General features: G+C 30.0%; 1 protein-coding gene and 1 long non-coding RNA gene across 2 annotated transcripts; both read right to left on the reverse strand.

Annotated features, from left to right (window-relative positions):
- Positions 1 to 16,858: 16,858 nt before the first annotated feature.
- LOC121115337 (troponin C, isoallergen Bla g 6.0201) lies at positions 16,859 to 17,817 on the reverse strand. Its single transcript, XM_071887216.1, has 5 exons — positions 17,725 to 17,817; positions 17,562 to 17,595; positions 17,238 to 17,498; positions 17,040 to 17,171; positions 16,859 to 16,973 (listed from the first exon to the last, which is right to left on the reverse strand). Exons 1-5 carry the CDS (start codon positions 17,755 to 17,757, stop codon positions 16,948 to 16,950), a joined length of 486 nt encoding a protein of 161 aa, XP_071743317.1. The 5' UTR covers positions 17,758 to 17,817; the 3' UTR covers positions 16,859 to 16,947.
- A 3,810-nt stretch (positions 17,818 to 21,627) lies between these two features.
- LOC139904963 (uncharacterized) lies at positions 21,628 to 22,381 on the reverse strand. The gene is made up of 3 exons (XR_011779327.1): positions 22,145 to 22,381; positions 21,944 to 22,038; positions 21,628 to 21,881 (listed from the first exon to the last, which is right to left on the reverse strand). It is a non-coding gene; the product is annotated as an uncharacterized lncRNA (long non-coding RNA).
- Between the last annotated feature and the right edge of the window lie 228 nt (positions 22,382 to 22,609).

Raw genomic sequence — 22,609 nt, forward strand, 5'->3', positions numbered from 1 at the left:
ATTTTGATAAAGTGGTGAAATGCCTATAATGTAATTACAACATTATTAGCAACGCGTGCAATTCACATTGAAAAAAAAGGCGAACAAAAGAAAAACTTAAAAGGGAACAAATTAATTAAATTCATTAACCAACAAAAAAGTTGGATTTATACTTACTATACGTTTCAAGAGCATGCTAAAGAGTTATGATAACGAAATGTACATATTTTAAAGAAAATACTAAGCAATTTTGTAAAATTTAAAATACAAAATCCCAGGTAAAGGACAAGGGGAATAAATAATATAATTCAATTTCGTTGAAACCCATAACACTTGAACGAAGATGATATCATTTTTGATAATGAATGTTGTTAAGTATGTGAATACTACGTCTTTAATGTAGTTTGTGGCCATAGCCTTTTTAACTATCATAAAACAGCTTGTTCTACCTCAACTGAGCCAAGAATCATTTTTGTACGCACCAATTCTTACTTGTTTACACATGTACTCGAAAATATTGGAATTCATTTTTATTATTATTTGTTAAAAATAAATTTAAAATGTTTAGTCAATAAAATGGCAGTGTAAGCTTTTTTAGTTAACTTGCCCTGCCAATTATATAAGCAGTTAACTCAAAGAAGCCACTGGTTTTATTTAAACCTCACTCATTTCTCAAACTTTCTCTTTTTTTTTTTTTTTTAATTGACTAATTAAAATTAAACTATTTATCAATTGATTATGTGTCTAAATAATTATCATTAAACAATTTTCCCAATTTCTTATAGGATGAAAGGCTCATACAAACAAGTCCCAGGCGTTGAACCATAAAGATTTTTTTAAATAATTAAAGGATGGAATAATGTCAATTCAATTGATTCACAAAGACTTAAAGAAAGGTATTAAGAATTGAAGAGTAAAATCTTTTAATACAGAACACCCGTTTTGAAACTATAAAAAGGAAGACACTTTTTATCCAGGTAAATAGAAAGTTAACTGTTAAATAAGTAAATATGTATAAGACAAATATAGACATCAAAGATAGTTGCTTTTTTAAATGAAGAAAGTGTTCATTACAGAGTTGTCTATATGTAATTAAATGCGTTAAATCACACAAATATATGTTATAAACGGTATGATATAAAATAAAATCTCTAAATATACATACCTACAAAAACCATAAGCTGAAAATTCTAGGCTTCACATATAGACGGCGCTATTTTTTCTACCTATTTTTCAGTTAGTACCAACTTTCAAAAGAAAACTTTCAAAATGTCATGGCAATTTTTTTTTTTTTTTGAGTTATTGTGCAAAGTGTGACGCTACTTTTGTTATTTTCAAAACAATGGATAATAGCAATTTCGTGTTTTAAACTTACACTCTCGACAGAAAAAAGTATCGTTTAAAGCAAACAATGGCCTGAAAAGTGTTATGGGGACTCCGTTCCATAAAGTGAAAAAAAAATTTTAAAAAAAATAATAATAATTTAAAAAAGTTAGTTTTGAACAAAAAAAAACGTGTTTTCTTTGTTAATCCCGAGACGGTTGAGCCCATATGTTATGTTCCATTGTTAGTTGGTTAGTCACATCTCTGAATCGGCAGCTTTTTGAGAGCTAAGAATAAAGAATGGAATAAAATTGAATATCCAAAGTTAGTTATAGCCATATTTTAAATCATTAATTTGCATAATTAATTAGAAAAATTATAATAGATAATTTTATAAATTATAAGCCATGAGAGTTATGAAAACAGCCAAAAATAAAAATATTTAACATTTACTCATTAGAACAATGGCGATGTAGCACCTCCATTGCTTAATATAGTTACAATATAAGTATTAACTTGCTGCAAAACATAAAAAAAATGAATTTCAATAAATGCCTGAGTACATGTTTGACTAAGTAAAAATTGTTGGGTGCTGAAATGATTCCAATGTCCGCTGATGTAGCATACAATTTTGGAAGGCTGGGTTTGAACATAAAATAATATTTTAGGGTAAATCAAAATAGTACCAATAAGGACAGCATTGCCTTCCTAGTCTTAAAGAATAATAACTGTTTGATCAAACCCTTTCTAGAATCAACTTAAAAAAAAAAAAAGAGTTTTTTCCGGGGACAACATTGTATAGGAATTTAAGACATCTTAGAAGTCTAAACAACTGCAATGTTTGAAGAATATACTCCCTTATTTCCATGTTTAGTTTTTTAAAGCCATTAGATGTAATTTCCTGAACTATTTTTCTATCATGGAGTCATGTTTGGTTTATTACATAATTTGTAGCATCAGAAGTAACTATATCGACTAATATAGTTATAAGCTGCAGTTGTGTAAACTATGTCATACGAGTGAGGCGTGATTAAGCCTGAACTAGTTTGTAATAGTTACTCAAGTTAGAAAAAATGGAATTTTGAATTTAGATCAGTAATTTTGTAGAAGCAAGTCTAGTTTTTGAAACTTGTCATGTTTTCTGCAGCAAAGTATAATTGAGAGTGAAGAAATACATAAATGCACTTGTAAAGTAGTCTATTTTTTGATAAATCTAACTTTCAGGATGGGTTTATCCTCCTTATCTAAGTATGTAGGTATTTCTATACAAGTGGAGTCAACTAAAAGACTAAGAATAATGAAAATGAAGGTCAATATTTACTCTTTAGAGATAAATCAATAGTTTGCCTTTCATTTTCCTTCAGAGATCCAGGCATTAAACCCAATATTTTTTGAATTCTATAAGAAACATCTGATAAGTTTTGTGGACTATAGGTATATTAACGAATATAATCGTTCACATTAACGATACCATCTGTAAATGGAAGAGATTGGTTTATAAATCATTTTAAATATCGTATATTTTCTGGCATTTTTGCTTTTGGCAATTTTACTAAGGTAAATTTTAGGTCTTATACCAATTTTCCCGATGTCAATTTGCAGATATAAACATTCAGGAAAACAATTTTTCGCTGATCAATCCTCCACGAACGCTCAAAGTATTTAACAAATCTTATATTTTTTTTATTTGATGTAGATTTGTCTAGTTTTATCCATTATTAGAGTTCTGAAAGTTGATATATTTATATTTAAATATTATTAGTTGTGGACATATATGTAAATATCTAAGGATAACTAAAAACAAAATAATTTAATAGTTCAAACAACTTTTTTTTCTATCTTTTTCAAGAATGTTTGAGTCAGAAAATGAAGACTCCATTTTGAAATGGAAAGTAAAATATAATGATACTTTACAATTTACGGTATATATTTTTGACTCGTTTTCTATTTTATGTCAAAAATTAATAAATGTTTCCCATTATCTTCGAAAAGAGTGTGAAAGGGCCTAAGAGTAATTCCACCCTACATTCCAGACCTGGCACCAAGTGACTACCCCCTGTTCTTGTCTATAGCCAACGCGCTTGGGGGTACTAATAAATTTCAAATTTGGTTGTCTGATTTTTTTGGTAATAGGGGCAAGAGCTTCTACGAGAAGGGCATTATAAAGTTGGATTCTCTTTGGCAACAAGTTATTGAACAGAACACTTAAATTGTATGATTCTAACACTTCTCATGAGGGATTGAAATAAAGTGAAAAATAAGAAATGACTTTTTCCCAACCTATTATATGTCCTTGACAAAAAATGAGCTATGAGTGAGTTCTATCTATGATAAAAACTTTTTAGTCCCAAAACAGAAACAAAAGAAACAAACATTTATAAAATAAAATAAAAACTTGATATTTTTCATTTACAAATGGCCAATTATTATTTTTATTTTTTGTCAATTTTTAAAAGATATAGAATTACACTTAAGTCTTCCATTCCTTCTCCCCTCCCTCTTCCCCTTCTTAAATAGGATAATGTGATACTTTAGAATGAAAATAAGTCCGAAATGAATTTGCAAAAAAATTATACATATATATATAATGTAATTTTTTTAGCTAATAAGGTTATCTGACTGAAGTGTCTTATCTCCTCATAGCTATCTTTTAATGAAGTTTAATTAAAGCTTCTCTATTTTATTTAGTTTTAAGTATATTTATACATACATTTTATATAATTTTGACAATACACTGCGAGTAAAAACAAGAGAAGACATATGCCAGCAAAAAGTGGACTGCTAATTAATTTTTATTTTCTCATTACTATGAAAAGGTTTAGTGATTATTTTTTGATATTCTATTTCTGCCGTCCATTTTATATAAACAAACTTTACTTATCGTTAAGCCATTTTATCATCATGAGCGAGCAAAAACAGGAGCACATCTCAGATCTCCTAGATGTTGGAGTTGATAATATGAAGATTACAGACATTGTTAAGTAATCAAGAAGGCTGGTTTTTAATTTGCCCTATAAGAAAAAAAAATGGAGAAGACCTTTCCAGGATGTCAGGAAGTGGAGTACATAATTAAAAGAGGGATAAAAAGTTCTTGTTATGTTTGGAAACGAATATAAAGAGATCCAAGGGGTTTACCACGCCATATAACCCGTCCAAACAATGGTTCTTGGCGTTCTAGCCTCCATTCTTTTTCAAGGCCGGATTGAAAATCGGCTGGTAGTCCTAAAATAATGATGTGCTCAGGTACATCATCTTCCCATGGCTAAAGACAAACTATTCGGAAAGTAACTACGTGTGGACTCAGGACGACACCCCCTCTCGTACGTCCAACAAGTGCCAAAAGTTATCTGCATATAACATAGCTTGATTCCCGGCCAAACAGATATGGTCCCCTTCCTGACCAGATTTGAACCCACTGTACTTTTCTATATGTTGCACTTTCTAAAGGTAAACCTAACACCCAAATGTGAACTCACTGAATTTCTCCATAGTGGCTGCACGGAACAACTTGTCAGAGGAGTTTGTCATCTACTCCAGCATGGCATTTAGGTGACTCTTGTAAAGTGTGTGATTTAAATGAAGTTTAGCTTTGAGTGGAAAAAAGTCTTACAAAAAACTTGTGTATATGTTTGTTAACATTATTTTTTTCCCCGCCTATTATTGAAAATATAAAATTATTAATTTATTTCTTAATTCATCTCTAAAGTCCACGTTTTGCTGTCCTACCCTGTATATTTTAATTGTACACTGAATTTTGTTATCGGCTACTGATGTTTATTTTGTTCCAATCAGTGTTCTGTGTGTTGATTGGTTGATTTTCAATAAGCTCTTGTTCAATTCTTGAACAATTCCCAACAATGATTGGATAATAATTCCCTAGTTGGGAAGAATTAGCTAACTGCTACAAAATGATTATGGTCATTTTATCTGTTTGTTTTTTTAGGGGAAAGGTTGAATAATACAATGAAAGTATCCATGAGATAATAGCAGCCGTATTATCGTCATAAATAAAAAATTTGGAAAAGATTTGTTTTTGTGTGTTTTTTTTTCTTTCATATAATAATAATAGAAAAATGGCATTTTTAAAAAATAATAATTCTACGAACAAACCATTGTCATTATATTTTTATTTTCTTAACAAAAGAAGAGTGTAAATAAATATTACTTTTAGCGTGAAATCTATCTAAGAACAGGATCAAGGGAAGAAGAAATAAAAGATGTTAGATTCTGATGACAAAAGTTCTTGAAGCGTTGAGGGTAAATTATGATGATTATGTTTTTTGTTTTCATCTGAGATGCAAATTTCACTTTCATTAATTTAGATTGTAAAAAGGAAGAAAAGAAGAAGGAAGAATGAGATAAGAACATACATTGTATGTAAACTGGCGGTATATATCAGTTTTGAGTGTTGAGCGGGAAATGAGAGCCGTTCATTTTTGGGGGTCTTATTCGCTCGAATGGGAAAAAAAACTTTTATTTTCGACGATATTGTCTTCCTTCCTTTTTTATTATTCTTCAAAACATATTTTACTCCAGGACCAAAGTAAAACTAAGCATCAAAACAACGACCACATGATCAATTTTGTTCAATTTTACTTGGATACGATAATACTTTTTAGCCACTAAAAGGCCTTAGTGAATCATGAAACACTCGATAACTAACTACTTGTATGTACTGTTGTTTCAGTACTTATTTAGAATTGGTGTTCTTGTTCAGTCCTCCATATTAATCTTTCAAAAACTTATCAAATTCGGCCATTGATGACGTCACTCAAATTTAAATCTTCTTTTTTTGTACATTCGAGTACTAAAAGTATGCTGGACGGACAATCTTAAGTATCGTTCCCAAGGACTGATAGGACCAGACCATAGAGCTTATGGGACTTGTCCATAGACTGGGCTGTACCAATAAATAAAGACTGACAAAATACTAATTGTATGAATCATTCTCTTGAAAAAAATAGCATATCTGAAGATAATGAAGGAGTAATTAATTGTAACAGGTACCTGTTAGCTATGATACTTCAAAATGGACAAAAAAAAATACGTAGCCAACCAAAATTGATCATATGATCTTCGTTTATTTTGAAAAGATGAACAAATATACTGATATATGCACAAAAAGGGATAATTGAAAGAACGGATTTTTTTTTTTTTAGAAATGACCTTATAACATACGCAGACGTGTCCTTCGTCACAGCTGATTGTAGTTGGTTTAATGAAACGTCATGACTGCTAAGCTGCTCTCCTCCAAAACATTCTTCAAATTATCAGGTTTACCATGTTGACTTTCGATTTTGTTTTTTAGCAGACACAACTGTGTCGAGTGTCCAATTGCAAAATGATATCGATAAAGGTGTATAAACGATGTCCTAGAAATCGGGAGCACTTTTTTGTAGTTGTTGACATGAAGAGGTTTTTTTTATTTCTATTTTTTTAAGTGCTTGTAATTATAGAAGAAAGAACATCCAAGTATAAAGTAATATCTAGCATGCGTACTCACGAAAGACGAAAAGTAATAATGAGGATTCGCTCGGGAATTATAAGTGTAAGTCTTTGTTCAACCGAGTAATTTTGAGTATATCATTACTGTATACGAAGAGGGATTTGTGTTTATATTCGTCCTCACACGGTTGCTTGCAACTGATCTAATAAACATCATGAAAGCTAAGCTGCTCTCCTCCCAAAGATTCTTCGAATTCTCAAATCATACACGCCATACACTCAACTTATAAATCTTTTTGTAGTCAGGTCTACCCAGAGCGGAAGAAAAATGACAACTACCATATCTCTAAATATCTTGATCGTACACTTTTTTTTGACCACTACTATTTTAACAATTAATTGAAGATTTAAAACTGTATTGAAACTTACTGACTCAGCCTTATCCCTCTCTCTCTCTCTTTTCATGTTTAAAATATTTTATGAATGTGTATGTATGTTGTTATTAGCTTACCTTAAGAATAGACGAAAAAAGTTACATCATCTACTTCTTTTTCTTCAACATATTTTTTTCCCTCATAAATTAAAAACCTGCATTCAACATATTACAAATGTGTTAAAAAGATATGAAAAGGTTTTCTGCTAACCCATTTACCTTACAATAAGAAAAATACGTAACTTTTAGTGTAGAAAAAAAATGTTGCTTCTAAATGAATATTAATATACATAGTCGTTGTCGTCTTATATTGAAATTATTTTATTATATTTCATATAAGATAATGGGATATGAGGAATGAAAGAAGAGATTTAAGAAATAAAGTTCATGCATATTTTATACTTAACAAAAAAGCTATAGCAAAAATAAGGAGGGGGGGGGAAATAATTATTGGAACATTAGGGGATAATTTGTAAATCAAAACTCTTTCATTCTAGTATGCACGAAGAGATTACAACGATTCTCCATTTAGTCTAGGTTTCACAATAGTTGGTGGGTTTTTTTCAATAGATGCTAATTTAATTGAATCTGCATATTACATATATATTTTGTCTCTCTTTTTTATATAACTCAATAAAATAAGGATACAAATATACATATAGAGACTTTTCTTAATTAAAAGAAAGAAAAAGTAATATGTAAATACATCATCTTATACACGTCGTTACCTTTATAGAGAGTTTTCATCTGACGTCAGCACTTTTTATGTGAGCCTTTTTTTTTTTTGGGAGGGGGTTATAAATTTCATAAGTATTAAAACCTTTTTATTAACATTAAGGAAAAGGATGAACTACTGGATATCAAAATGAGACCAATAAATATCAAGACTTATCCCTAAATTTCTATCAAAATCTATACCTAGTTTTATTATATATCTGACTAGCAGCCAATAAGTCCACCATCTTTAATTCACACATGTAAATAATTTGTAATCCTATATTACTTTAATTAAAAATTTAGTATTAGAAAGTTAATTTAATAATATACCGGGTGTAGAAAAAGTACTCTAACTAATAATTAAAATACTCATAATTGACCAGAATAATGTACATAGAAAATTTGATTTTATCATATTTTTTATTATAACAATGCACATTAATTATGAAATTGCCCACCATCAGCCTCAATGACAGAATCCAAACTCCTCAGGAACCCCTTGTGCACATTGGCAACTTAGCCCTTTTTCATGATCCTCCACTACTAGTTAACAGAGATATTCAGGCATCAATATTCGGGTGGCGGACTTTGAAGGACTTCTTCTCAATTTGCCACCAAATGAAGTAATCCAGTGGATTGAGATCTGGGTTCTGAGGGGGACAAAGGTTCTTGGACCAGAATTTAATGTTGCTAAGAATCCATTCTTGTACAATATTAGCAGTATGGACCAGAGTTCCTTAAGTTGTCCTTAAGGTTGTCCCCATCAGCCAAACGATTTCGGACCAGACAGGCAGTGCCCGTGCTGACCTTTAAGACCTTCATGATGTCCGAGATAGTACTCCTGGTGCGGATTAAATTGCATATGATGGCTGTTCTTGACTCCATCGCGACATATACAGAATTTTTGCTAACAACATTTACACAATCAAAGGCTTAGAATCTAAGCTATTCAAAAATAATCGGAACTTTAAGATTTAATCAACAACAACTATTCAAAACTGTATTTTTAGAATGTATCATTACTTTTTCTGCACCCGTATAATGCCACGAACAGACACTCATCAGAGTCAACAGCAACTAATATGTAGTTCATGCTGGATGTGGTCAACCGTGTATCGAATAGTCTGATTTATCTTCAGAAGACAAAAAACTGGGACTATTCAGATATATTTACATATCTCACAAATTCCATTCCACGTAACTACCTCAGCTGGCGTTCAAATACGTATATAAATCGAAGTACAAACAAAGAGCCGGGAATTAATCTTTGATTTTAATGAAAATATCATTCCTGTATTTGCTTTCACTTCATATTTTTATTTTATGTGACCCAATTGACTCAGTTAGTTAGACTCCTATGTTCGAGTTTAAAGACAGTTACAAAGAGCAATAGACTTTTAATTCGTGAGGACTTAAATAATTATTTTTTAGGTAAAGTAAGAACTTAATTTGGTTCAATAGCTAAAATTAAATATAATCTTGAAGTGCCAGTCCGTGAGGAGAATCCGTTTTAAATACAGTTATCTCCGTGAAAGTGTGTCTCCACTTCCTAAATAAATGAATTCCAATAATACAAGTTATATTTTCTCTTCATGTTTCTTCACAGCAAAATACTGTTATAAAAACTAACACACAAGCAAAACAAAAATAATTTGCTTAATTTTTGAGCCCTAAAATTGAAAGCTATAACTTATTAGGTATTTTAACTAAAAATGCTAAAATAATGTAGTCCAGTATATTTATTATTATTTTAATTAACCCTCTGTTGTGTTGTTGGGGTATTTATCCACCTCGAACACTGAAATATCCGTTTAAAATGCTGTGTGTAAGATATTTTTGCATCATCCTCTAAGCAAATAATTATTTTATCATATAGATACTTCTTGTCTCCAATTTTTTTGAAATGGTACTCCTTTAATTTCTGAATAATTAAAAACACAGTATTTATCTACCCCAACAAGGAATATTACACCAAGGACATGGAAGGAAATTGGGAGCAGATTTATTCGGAATTATCATATTTGATACTAATTTATATATTCAATCAATCCTTACTGTTACAAAAAGTAAGCATTTTTGGTTGGTCAAAAAAAAAACCTAAAATTTAACATGGTAATTTGAAGATGATTTAGGGAAGTGCAAGTAAGTTATCATGACATATAATTAAATTAACTGCAAGCAGCAATGAGATGAAGGAAATAAACACATCGAATAAAGACATAAGCATGAATGATCAATTATCAATTCTGGTCTGACTTCAATAGGGACATATATATAATTTTTTTAAATAATTAGATATTAACCTATATAATTTGAATAATCTTTTCAGGAGAGTAGCTTAGCTGTCATGACGTTTTAATTGATTAGCTGCCACCATCAGGGAGGAATAAATAAACACAAATCCCACTGTTTATCTGGAAAAATTATGAGTAGGTTTTCGATCATCCTCTCTACTGTGACCCCAACAAGGACATACACTTTAAACTCGCCTACAATTTTTTAGCGTTACTCTCCATCATTCATGAGCACACATACTCGTCGATGGACTTTATGCATAGATGTTTTCTCCTCAATAATGAAAACAGCTTTATGAAATAAAAAAATCTTCAAGTTGACAACAATAAAAGAACTTGCACGCTAAAAAAATGCTTAGGATTAATAGGACAACCCTATTAATCCTCTACAGTCTACAAAATATAATATTTTTATCTTCAACTACTATTTTAGTATATACATCATTTTACTGTTGTAAAATATAACGGTAAAAAAGCATTCCATTTGTTAACTAATGCTAACACTATCATATGTAACAACTACTAAATAAAAATATAGTTTGACATTGCTAAATATGTGTTTTAATGTTGAATTGCTTACGTTAGGATTTGAATCGAAGTATTTAAGGTTGAAACAAGATATTTCCAATAATAAGGACAAATGAATTTCCGACTTTAAAGTTTAAATAATTATTTATATCCTAGAACATTACTCTAAGAAAAGATAACTTTTTCAAATCTCTTTTCATTAATAATAATAATGTAATTAGGATATAAAATCTACCAAATTGTGTTTTCTCAATTAATTTGTAAATAGATTTGAAAAAATGTATTTTTATTAATAAGCTCTCTATATGATATGTAATATATATTAAAGCATGATACAATCATCTATATTATTTGTTAAAGATAATTGATTTTTAAAGAAGGTTCCTTTTCCAAAATTCTATTTTTTATTTTTCAAACCATCATTTATTTATGATATTTAATAAATAATCAAATTAAGAAGGAAAAAAACTTCATAAATAATTTGGCCTTTAAGAGTCTTTAAGAATAATTGAAGTTGCATTATTTATTCGAGGGTTTTTTTGTTTTTGTTTTTTTATCTCTCTCTTTGCTTTTGTTTTTATTTATTTAATGGTATACAAACATATACATATTACTACTATTATCAATAATATATTTAATTACTTGAGAATAGAGAAAGCTTTCAATTGTTGAACTATTCATATTTTGTATATTTAAAAATAAACAAAAGTTTTAATATCTTGAAAAATATATCTATACGAACATATTATGGCATATATACCTATGTTTGTATTAGGGTTTTTCTTTCGAGATGTTGTTTTCCATAACTTTCACGTGGTTTTACAGTTAGGAGAAATTCCTTGAAAAATTCCGTATTTCATTATTTCCTATTATAAGCTACATTTATTAATAAATGATGTTAAATATTTATCAAAATGATATATGAACCTACTCATTTATTACTCCATAAAAACAGTAAGATACAAATATAGACAAGTGCATAATATATTGCAAGTTTGACACTAATGGAATGAATCAACCCAAAGACTCATATTATTTTTGTGAGGGATAGATAATTTGTAAATTATTCCAATTATTCCATATCGGTACAAGTGTTTCCTATTTAGGATATAATCCATAGGGTACATTGCACTCGTATAAGTTTACCCGCACGTCCTAATTTCCTTTTTCATCTCGAAATTGGAGACAGGGACAGCGGATAGTTGAAATTCAATTATTGCGACCTTTTAATAATAAGGAAATCACTTTGCAAAGCGAATAATATATTATTGGAATAGGAAGAGAGGGATCTGGACTCAATCGATCACAATTGCTGGAATATGTTTCCACGTAATCATTGGAGTTTCTACAAAATACATATTTCTATTTATGTATGTTTAGAGTAATTTTTCTGTTTCTGGAGTTAATGTATTTGATGACATAGAAGTTCATCTCTTTTTATGTTCATCCAGTAATTATACAGTATTTGTTCATGGTAGATACAAAAAAAAGTTGCAGTGCTTTACTTTATGAGATATTATCTCCTCCGGCCTCGTCCTTCAGTTTACGGATCGACTTCAAACCCGACCCCTCTCCAAATACACTACATTCAAGACAAACTCGTCATCTCCTCCGCATGATGAGTCCTTTCTTTTATTTTCATGGTATTTGTTGGAATAGCTCGAAAAAGTTAAGATCCCTCCCCTCCCACTCGAATAATATATTCTTCGCTTTGTAAAATTATTTCTTTATAATTAAATGGTTGTGACATTGGATTTGAAACTATCCGCTGTCGCTATCTCCAATTTACAGACAGAAAGGGAAAGTATGGACTGTTGGAAAATTTATATTATGTATCCTATGTATTATATCTTTGAAGAAATTATCATCAAATTTATTAAAACTATACCGTAACGTATAACTTGGATATTTCAAGGATGCATATTATATTTATAACCATTTAACCCTTTTGAAGTTTCAATCATATTTTTTTACTAATACTAATTAACGGATATCTGGCTAGATTTAGCCAAATTTGACGGCATCTGGCCGTTTTTTCCTCCACTTTATTTTTTGTATCCGTATTTCATCACACAAACTTTCCTCCGAAAAGGAACAGAAAAAAGCCACGAAATCATCAAGTAGTTAGCCAAATAAGTCAATCATGGGAACTGCTATATTTCTCCTATAAGACTCCCAGACTATCACCGTCATGTTATTTCTTCACCATTTTTAAAATGAATTACATATATTTCGTAATATGAACATCTACATTGTATTTTATTCATTCCTGAATTATCATATTGGTTAGTAATATTCTATTAAAAGCGTAGCTATACATTTCTATATCTATATGATAGCCAAAATTTCTTCATATAAATGATCGAAAGGCCAATCTATATATTATATAAAGGTTGAGGGATCAACGTTTATTTAATAATGATGTTCTTTTGGAAACGGAGCATAAATATAGAATAACTTATTACTTGGTTTATTTATCAAAAAAAAAAATACACTATGAAATGGCCATGACGTATCAAATGAGAGGAGGGAATCAACAGCTGACAAAAAATAAATAAAGTATTTTTGTATTAGTGAGGTAACGTCGTGTACCGTATCAATGGTGGTCAAGGCTGCCAGCCAGAAGTCAAACAGGTTTGAAGAGAGTGTGTTCTTAACTCAAAAGCATCAATAATTCCGTATGGATCGTTGTAGGAGTCTTCTTAAGGACCTCAAACATCATGGCAACTGAGTGATTTTCTTCTCCAATGAATAATTTATGGAATGTCATAGTTACTTTATGAATAAATTATCTAATATGGCAGTTTTTTGTATTAAAAAAAATGAATATTTTAAGAATTGGGATCGTTTCTTGCTTTCTTCTCCAAAATGGGTCACTATGTTTGAAGAATTGGGAACCATTGGTCTAGGATTATCTCACAACATATTAACAGCCAAGGTTTCTGCCACTTTAAAATCAATTTGCACTGAGTTAGAGCCTTCGCGTCTATTTACATCAACTCCTTGTCTAAAGAAGATTATCTAAAATCTAATAAACCTACTTATCATCATTCATAGGAGATGATTCTCCATATGTTACAATGTGATAAAAAAATATTAAGAGATTTTTATGAATCAATCACTTAGTTTTTAGCAGTTCTTGGCTCTGACCCACGCAGATATCCTGAAGAAAAATTGTTGTGAGTGCCAGTAATCAGCAGCTCAAAAGTAGAATGCCAAACTAATGCATTATTATATTAATAAGATATTTGGATATTCATGAATAAGGCTACCTATGGGTTTTATAACAACTCTTGTAATAGGAGAATTCATAATGAAGCCACTAGGCATATTGATAAAAAGTGATGATTTCCAGCATTTTGACAATATATACTAGAATTTAAGTTAAATGTCCAGATAATTTGTTTCAAATAAGGTAATTTATAAAGAGAATGCGAAAAATCTTTTCAGCAAATTATTATGGCTGAAAGGAAAACACGGCAAATTATTTAACACATACCCAAGAGCTTATTATCAAGAAGGGATATAGCTCATAATAATTTCCATATGTAAAAATAATTATATCCACTCTAGTGATGTGTAAGTAGACTTTTAGCCCATGAGTCAAGTAGTGCAATTCACAGTTATACAACCTCTAGCTGTACCAAAAACACTTACAAAATAAGTTGTGTTTTTTTTTGTTTTTTTTTGTGAGTTGTATCGTGTTGTGGAGTTTTAAAAAAACTGCACTATTTGAAATCATTATAAAAATGAAGAAAATGATAATTGAAAATACATGGTTAATTCTAGATGAGATTTTTATGTTTTTTTTTTTAATATTTACAGTATTTATTATTTACAATCCGAATCCTAATATTCTCCGGAATTCTACTCAAATGAAATGAGAAAGCCTAATATGTATGTATTGTACAAACCTTTTATTATTTAGTTGTTTAATATTGCTTGAATACATTTTATTGATTGTGATAATTAATTCGAAATGTTTCATTATACTCATTGGAAAATCATATTAATTGAAATATTGGGAAAAGTTTATTCACTCCAATTTATGAATAGTACATCCTAATTCTTATTAATTTTTGAGAATTGAGCTCTCATGAAGAACAAAGTGAAAACCAATGAAGAAATTAGGTACATATTTATGATGACTTATGAATAATGGGAGATATTTATTAATTACGACGGCAGAGGTTTTCATATTCATTTTGTTATGCCCTTGAGACAAAGATTTTTTTCTTAATTTGGACCCCTGGTATTTCTATTGTATCTCTCAACCTTAACTATAAAAAAAATGAAAAATTAACAAGTATTTTGGCAATTTTTACCAATTTATTTAATAATTCAAAAGATTAACAAACAAGATCATGTTCAACCAATCAATGTTCAAAATACTTAAAACTAGCTGAACTGTTTTTTTGCTTTTAAAACATGGCAAAGCATAACATGTTTTAGTAGAAAAACAGAAGAATCGAAGAAAAATTGATATTTGACAAAATAATACATGGAAAATTGTTATGCAAGTGAGCCAGAAAAACGCCATAAGAGCACACACCCTTTCTAATTAATTGTTTTTTTTCAGTGTTATCCAACTGTCCATATATTTTTTTGTGAGCTGTTGATGCTTCACCTACTCACTGGCTCTCACTGGTGTAATAAACACAATATTTAACCTGATTGGTTAAACTTAATTAGCGCTTCTTAACCTTCTAACAATTTCCCATTATTAAATTAAGAATATAAAAAAAGGTTAAAAGAACTGGCTAACTAATCACTCATTTTCTAATTCTCTTTTTGAAAGAGGATTGAGAGATGCAATACAAAAATGTCATTATGGCAGAGGCATAATTGATTTATTTATGATCTTCTTTGTACGTATGCTGTGTATTACACATTAATTTGCAAAACATTGCAAAGCTGTAATTATTCTAACACTTTGGAAGATTCGTGTAATTGACATAACACAAATAAAATTCGAGATATTTTTTTCTTTCCATATAAACACTTTTCAATAATGCCAATTTTTTTTTTTTTTTTTTTTTTTTGATAATCAAAGTTACGACGATTTAAACCAGTAGAAACATTTTAACAATGAACCTATATCAACTTATAGTTCAGCTGTTTTATAATACAATTACGAAAGCAATTGACTTTTAATTCTTAAATGTTGAATATAATTACCTACATAAAGCGGATTTAAGAAGTCGCGTAAAAATTCCCATTAGAATATATTTATGAAGAGTTAAAATAATAATATATCAAGGAACGTTAAAGAAAATTTCAAAGGTTTCGTGATCTAAGAATAAGTTTGAGAGTTGTTGCGTATAAATTGTATACAAGTATATTTTATGTATATCATTGATTATTTACATAAGTTATAGATATAAATATACGACCTATATTTCCTTTAAAATATATCATGAAATTAAGCGTGTTAATTGATATTATTATGATTGTAAAATCTCTATTATTACACCTACTTAATTTATGAATAAATTTTTATGGACATGTTATTTTATCATGACTTATTTTGGACATTTTTTTAATCATTATATATATATATACATATATGAAAGTTATATATTTCGAAAATAGCAATTGTTCGAAGGTAGCATATCCCCTTGTTACGACATTTGACTCACTGGTTATAAATTGATTCATCTCTCTACATAATGTTATGATTACATAAACAGGAGATTGAACTTATGAAGAATCAGAACTACTTTATTTATATAATAAATAACTCAAATCCCTTTTCAACCCGCCATTAATTGGAATCCAAGTTCATCATTCACTGGTCGCAGTAGCCTATTTATGTATATATAAATACTTCCATCAATATCCCAATATATGTATATAATGGATCGTATTTAATAGTCCGTGAAGTTAAAGTTTGTTATTACATTTCTCATCTTATTTAGTATAAGTTATCACTTGGCTAGAAGCCAACAAAATTATATGAATATGGATGATAAATTGCTTTAAAAAATGATTTAGTTTCATTTAAAAAGGAACACGGAAATATTTTGCATTTATGTGACAGTAATTGAATTACTTTTTATATTTTTATGAAATAAGTATATAAATAAATGTATATGTGGCAAAGTTATCTGGGAGAAAAAAATAAATAATAATACAACCATTATTGTTGCTTATTTTATTACAAATAGAAAATGGAAGTACATCATATCAGATACAAAGCCTTTTATTATTCACTTAATTTTTTCCTTATTAGCCCATCATCATTTCTTGAAATTCTAGATAAATATTTAAAACCAAGAATTATTATTGGGGAGCTGTCACTGCCTAATATCGATACTCACCATCAAAGTCCACCGTACCAGATCCATCCTCATCCACTTCTTGAATAATGCCTTCCAACTGCTCGGCCGTCAAACTAGGATCGATCTCTTTTAGGATTTCCTTTAATACACCGGTAGTAATGTATCCATTACCTATAAAATTAAAAGTAGATTTCAAGTCAACCCCATCATGGAACATTTATCAGATCCCTTTCCCACCTTCTCTGTCATAGATACGAAATGCTTCCTTGAGTTCCTCTCTCATTTCTTCCACATCCTCCTCATTAATAAACCGACTTGCAATAAAGCAAAATTGCTCCAGATTAAATTTTGCTTCAGGATCCAATCCACTCTCTTCAACAGCATCCATGACACCTGCCTTGGTTACATTCACTCCCAACATTTTAATTGAGGTTACGAGGAGTTCAGTATCAATGGTTTCCTCATTTTGACCGCAGGCTTCGAATGCTTTTTGCAGACCTGATGGAATATATAATTAAATATAATTTGTAAGGCTATTTCGAATAATAGCCTGCGACATACTTTCCACCTGAAGTAGATCCAGTCCGGTGACTTCCTGAGAGAAAAAAAATGTCTTCTAAAATATTCATCCTTATATGTACATATCTATAGATCAAAGTGATCCCATAGATGTTTAGTTGTTTTCCTTTATAGAAAGAATCAACTTGTGTAAATGTTATCTTACCGAAATTTTAGACAAATTTATTTCTGTAGCCATGTTTGATTAAGCAACTGTTATTTTTTTTTTAAATGAGCTTGTATTTAAGTGATGAAACAAACTGAAGGAAATTATAGGAATTGCTGAATCAGCTAAAATTACTTCGTACTTTTATTTGGAAAAACTTTCATTTATAAACAACTATAATCTCATTAATAATTTTTTTTCTTCATATTTTTGAGTTATATACATTTGTATACCTGTATACAAATTTCTTAAATATTGCTTTGAATATCATATTTATATAATCAATAATTAAGTACTATAAGATATACAAATAGATGAATTAGCAACTACCTTGAGCATGGCTATAAAAAATAAGGTCAGTTTTTACATAACATTCATTTTTAAATGGATAAACTCTACAAAACTAAAATAATGATTCAGTACAACAAAAAGCTACTATTTTGTTGTTTGGCTTGACCATGGTATCATAATTTGATAAATAAAATAGACGTGGAAGATGATATGATTGTTTTAATGTAAGACACAAAAGAATTCAATGCCAAACATTGAAAATGGAAATGTTTTTAAAATTCCTAGATCGTATAATGAAATAATGAGAGAAAAAGCTACAAAGAATATCAATTTCATTATAACTCCCATTTCACATACTAGGAATCACATTGAGTTGAACAATTGCCTTTGTCGGATTAGTTATCTAACAATGAAAGGTCTTTACATACATATGTATTGTCGTATCATATACTACTTTTTAAAACCAGGGCTGTTATTATTTGTTTGTTTTTTGTATAAAAGCCAATTTTGAATAATATAATTTTTTTAAAGTGACAAATGACAAAATAGACAAATATTTTTTTGATGAAAGACAAATTAAGTAAAATACAATTTTGAAGCAAAATTTGACAAAATGTTTTTGCCAAATTTGACAAAAATAAATTTCCCAATTGGTACAACATTTTTTTTTTATTATGACAAAACAATAAGTATTGGGGTAAAAGGGGGGGGGTTCCCCGTAGTCACTGGACTGTCTATACCTTTATTAACGAATTATTAGAAACTGTATCTCCGTCATAGGTGAGGAATGTGAATTACTTATAAATTTACAGAAACCAATAAATCCATGTTCTTACTCATTTTGGGAAACGAAAATCCTTCTCATACAAAAGATTATTTCTTCTAGGAAACTGATCTCCCAAATTCCAGGTTTGAACTAGTGTTGGGTTTCTTCTGAAGATCCTAGACCGGTCTGAGAACATTATACTTTTTATGGAACAAACAAATTTGGTCCTTCCAAAAGTTTGATTTGGACCATTCTCAAAGAAAAAATCGGAGTAAATCGGTTCCAATGATTAATTCGTTCTGGATTGGTCCCAAAGATAAATTCGGTTAGTATTGGTCTTATTTCAAAGAGTATTTCAGGAGTGAGCTCAATTCTATTGCTGAATTGTTAATAACGTTATGTGTTTTCCCAAAATTGTGAATTTCGAAACGACAACATCATAAAAAGTAAATGTTTTGCATAATCATAATTGTAAAGTTCAAAAATCAGGATAGTTGCGAAATTGGTCCTTAAGTTGAGACCGAATAAATTTTTCCACAATTTGAAAAGATTAATTTCGGTCAACGGTATAAGATTTATGTCTATATCGGTCCAAATCTGTTTTATGAAAATCCTATATGACTAATCCAAAACAAAAAAAAATATATATATATATCGTTCTTTGTTGTAATTTTGCGTCATTGTTTTGAATCTCATTGGTCTTATTTTTATTTATTTTTTTCAGTATACTCATGCTTTATAGTAAGATCTTAATGATGACGTATAATTTTTTAACATTCATAAATTTATTAAAAAGTGGTGCAAGTTGGCATCTATTCAAAACCCGAATTAGATTGAAGTCAAGCCACTCATCTTTCTTTTCTTTTTTAATATTATTTTTACACAAATCACATCAGTCAAAATCATAAAATAATCCAAATAATAAATATAAAAACAAAAAATACAAAAAAGTCAATGTAAGAATTTGAAATATTCGATGTTTAATTTATGAGGAGGAAAAGAAAAAAGAAAACCCGGTAGATAAGTAATCAGATCAAGAAGTGAAGTTCCCAAGCAAGCTCTTTATAGACCCCTTGCTCCCTCTTTTCCTTTTCTCCAATATATCACTAAGTATATTTATTATATCATTATATGACGTAGTATCGATCATTCTATGTTGATATGTGAATACCCGGAAGTCTTGTTCATTTATTTAATCCTATCATAATAAGTAATAACACAGAAGAGCCATCCCGAATCCCTCTGGTCTAGAGAATTACATGGTCTGTTCGTAAGCTTTATACTCGGTAATAATTCATGATTTTCCTGTATTATCTAACGGGACAGAGATGGCTTCTAGGATCTTCATTGAGTGGAGTACATACTCCAAGCCTTGGTGGAATCGGTAATATTTTTTTTTAGTCATATATTATCCCTTGGACTTAAGAGATAATATGTTCAATTTTCAGGTTCTGTTTGTATTTCGAAGACGTTGCTACAAGCCAATCTGAAGGGCAGAGTTCTTGGCCGTACTTTTCACGTAAAATACAATCCACCATTCTAATAACGGGAGCCACCTTTGAGCAAAAATAAAACAAGTGGAATTATGTCTCGATGTTTTCTTTACAAAAAGAGCACATTCTAGACTCAACCATTTTTTTGACTTATTTGTAAATAAAGAAGAGATGGCCAATCGGTGTCTTAACCATTTTTGATAGGAATCTATTAGGTAGTTTTCCAATATTGTTTTTGGGTTTAATACCTTTACTATTTCTTTCAAGTCCAGTCTCTCCAATCTTCTCTTGATGATAAGAGACGTAACTCCATTTTTATTGTCGTTTATTAAAGATCTTATTCTACCATTAGAGAGTACTTCCACTGCTATGAAGAATGGTGTTGAAGACTCGAGGTTACTGGTTTTGGAACGGTTGCATAAGACTAATATTTTGGTTCTACTTAATAGAATGAAATTGCCTAGCTCTGTATCTCCACGGGATAGGTATTGACCAAAAGAAGTTGGTCCTCCTTCCCTTAAAAACTTGTCCCGACTTCTCAACCTTGGATTAAAGTTAAGAAGTTCGTTACAGCTCATGGTATGTAGAATGTCATTCATAATGGATTCCCACGACTTACCCATCTGTCTACAGTGTTGACCTCATTTTTTCATCACCCCAAATAGCTCCGATGGTCCCATAAATAATCTGTCAGTCAGATCATGACCAATTCTTTTCTCGAACTCACCCTTGATCCTCAACACCCAGAAATCACTGTTTTTCCTCAGTCTTGTAAACGAAGAGAAGTTCAGCACTTGCCACAAAAGTATTATTAAAAAAAAAAACTGTGAGCAATTTACAATGTCTAGATGGATGGATATATTGTAAATCATGTTTTTCGAGGCCTTAGTCTGCTCCCAGATGCCCTTCTGGGATATTCCGTGCGGAGAAGCACTATCTCAATCCTCTTCTCGTAGTGTGTGATCAAAGTGGCAACTAGGACCATTTTTATTTTTGCAATCGACAGCTAATTATGTGTTCTATAGCATTGCTCATAGTAAAAGTGTAAAAAAAGAATTCTTAATCTCTCAAAATTTGTATAATAGAAATGAGTAAATAATAACGGTTGACCCAGTAAATTGTGAGATATTAAGACCATTTAAGTTGATTCGTGAATGGCTATGTACATAAAGTGTACAATATGGTCCCATGTGTGTTTACCTTCTCTGTTACAAAAAGAAAGCTGACATTAATAATTAGTAATAACCACATCGACAATTGGGGTTGTAAATCATTGTACATTTTTGGCGAAGGGGTTTTGTTTTAGTTTGTAATCTGAATTTTTTTATTTTCTAAAGGTGTTATCATTATTCTTTTATTCATGAAGAGAGAACATCGAAGTATAAAGCATTAAATAGTGCGTCTACGCATGGAACACGGAGAGTAACGCTTGGTATTTCTTAGGGAATTATAATTGTAATTTACATTTGGACTCATAGTAGAATTGAGAATCGAAAACCGAATAATTACTCCCTATGCCCTTGCTTGATACGGAGTAGGAATTGTGTATATTTCCTTCTGCTTGCAGCTGATATAATGAGACGTCATGACAGCTATTCTGCTCTCCTCTGAAAAAAAATTAACATTGTCATGGTTAACATGTTCATTTCGAATTATTATTTATACATACCGAATATACTTACGATTTACAGCCCTATCTGAGATAGGCTATCTATTATGCGTGTTATGTTAATTTATTTCTGCAACCCTTCAAACCTCAACAACCTATATAGGAAAATGAAGATTTTTTGTGATATAAAATATTTATTGTTTCTTTGAGTGAAAATGATGACATGATAAATTAAATTTTGGAAACACAAAAAATACTTACTTAGCATTTTCTCTCCCCCGAATGAGAAACATTTTAAATCACATAACCTCTTTATTTTGACAAGGAACCTCAGTTTGAAGATTATAATATGCAGAGTTTTTAGAAATATATTGCGTGATTGCAGATGACTAACTTCCTTAAATTAGTTGCTAGAACTGTTGCCAATTCATAGTTCATTCCTTATCTTTGTCCACTACGATAACAATTCCAGGGGATATGCAAAAGATAGCTGATGGACTTAGAAATATGATAAAAGAATAGAAAAAAATAGAAATATATTTTATAAATAAATATAAATTCATTTAGAAAAAATGGAAATATATTTTTATTATGTAATTAGTTGTTATAAATGTATTTTATGCGAGTTTTTTTACAACCAATAATGAGTTAACATAGGTTCAAGAATGTGGACTAGGATTTATACTTGTGAAATATGCAATTAACAGTCTTTATATAAAAACTCTG

This window comes from Lepeophtheirus salmonis, chromosome 3, assembly GCF_016086655.4.
Source record: "Lepeophtheirus salmonis chromosome 3, UVic_Lsal_1.4, whole genome shotgun sequence".
Classification (NCBI taxonomy): domain Eukaryota; kingdom Metazoa; phylum Arthropoda; class Copepoda; order Siphonostomatoida; family Caligidae; genus Lepeophtheirus; species Lepeophtheirus salmonis.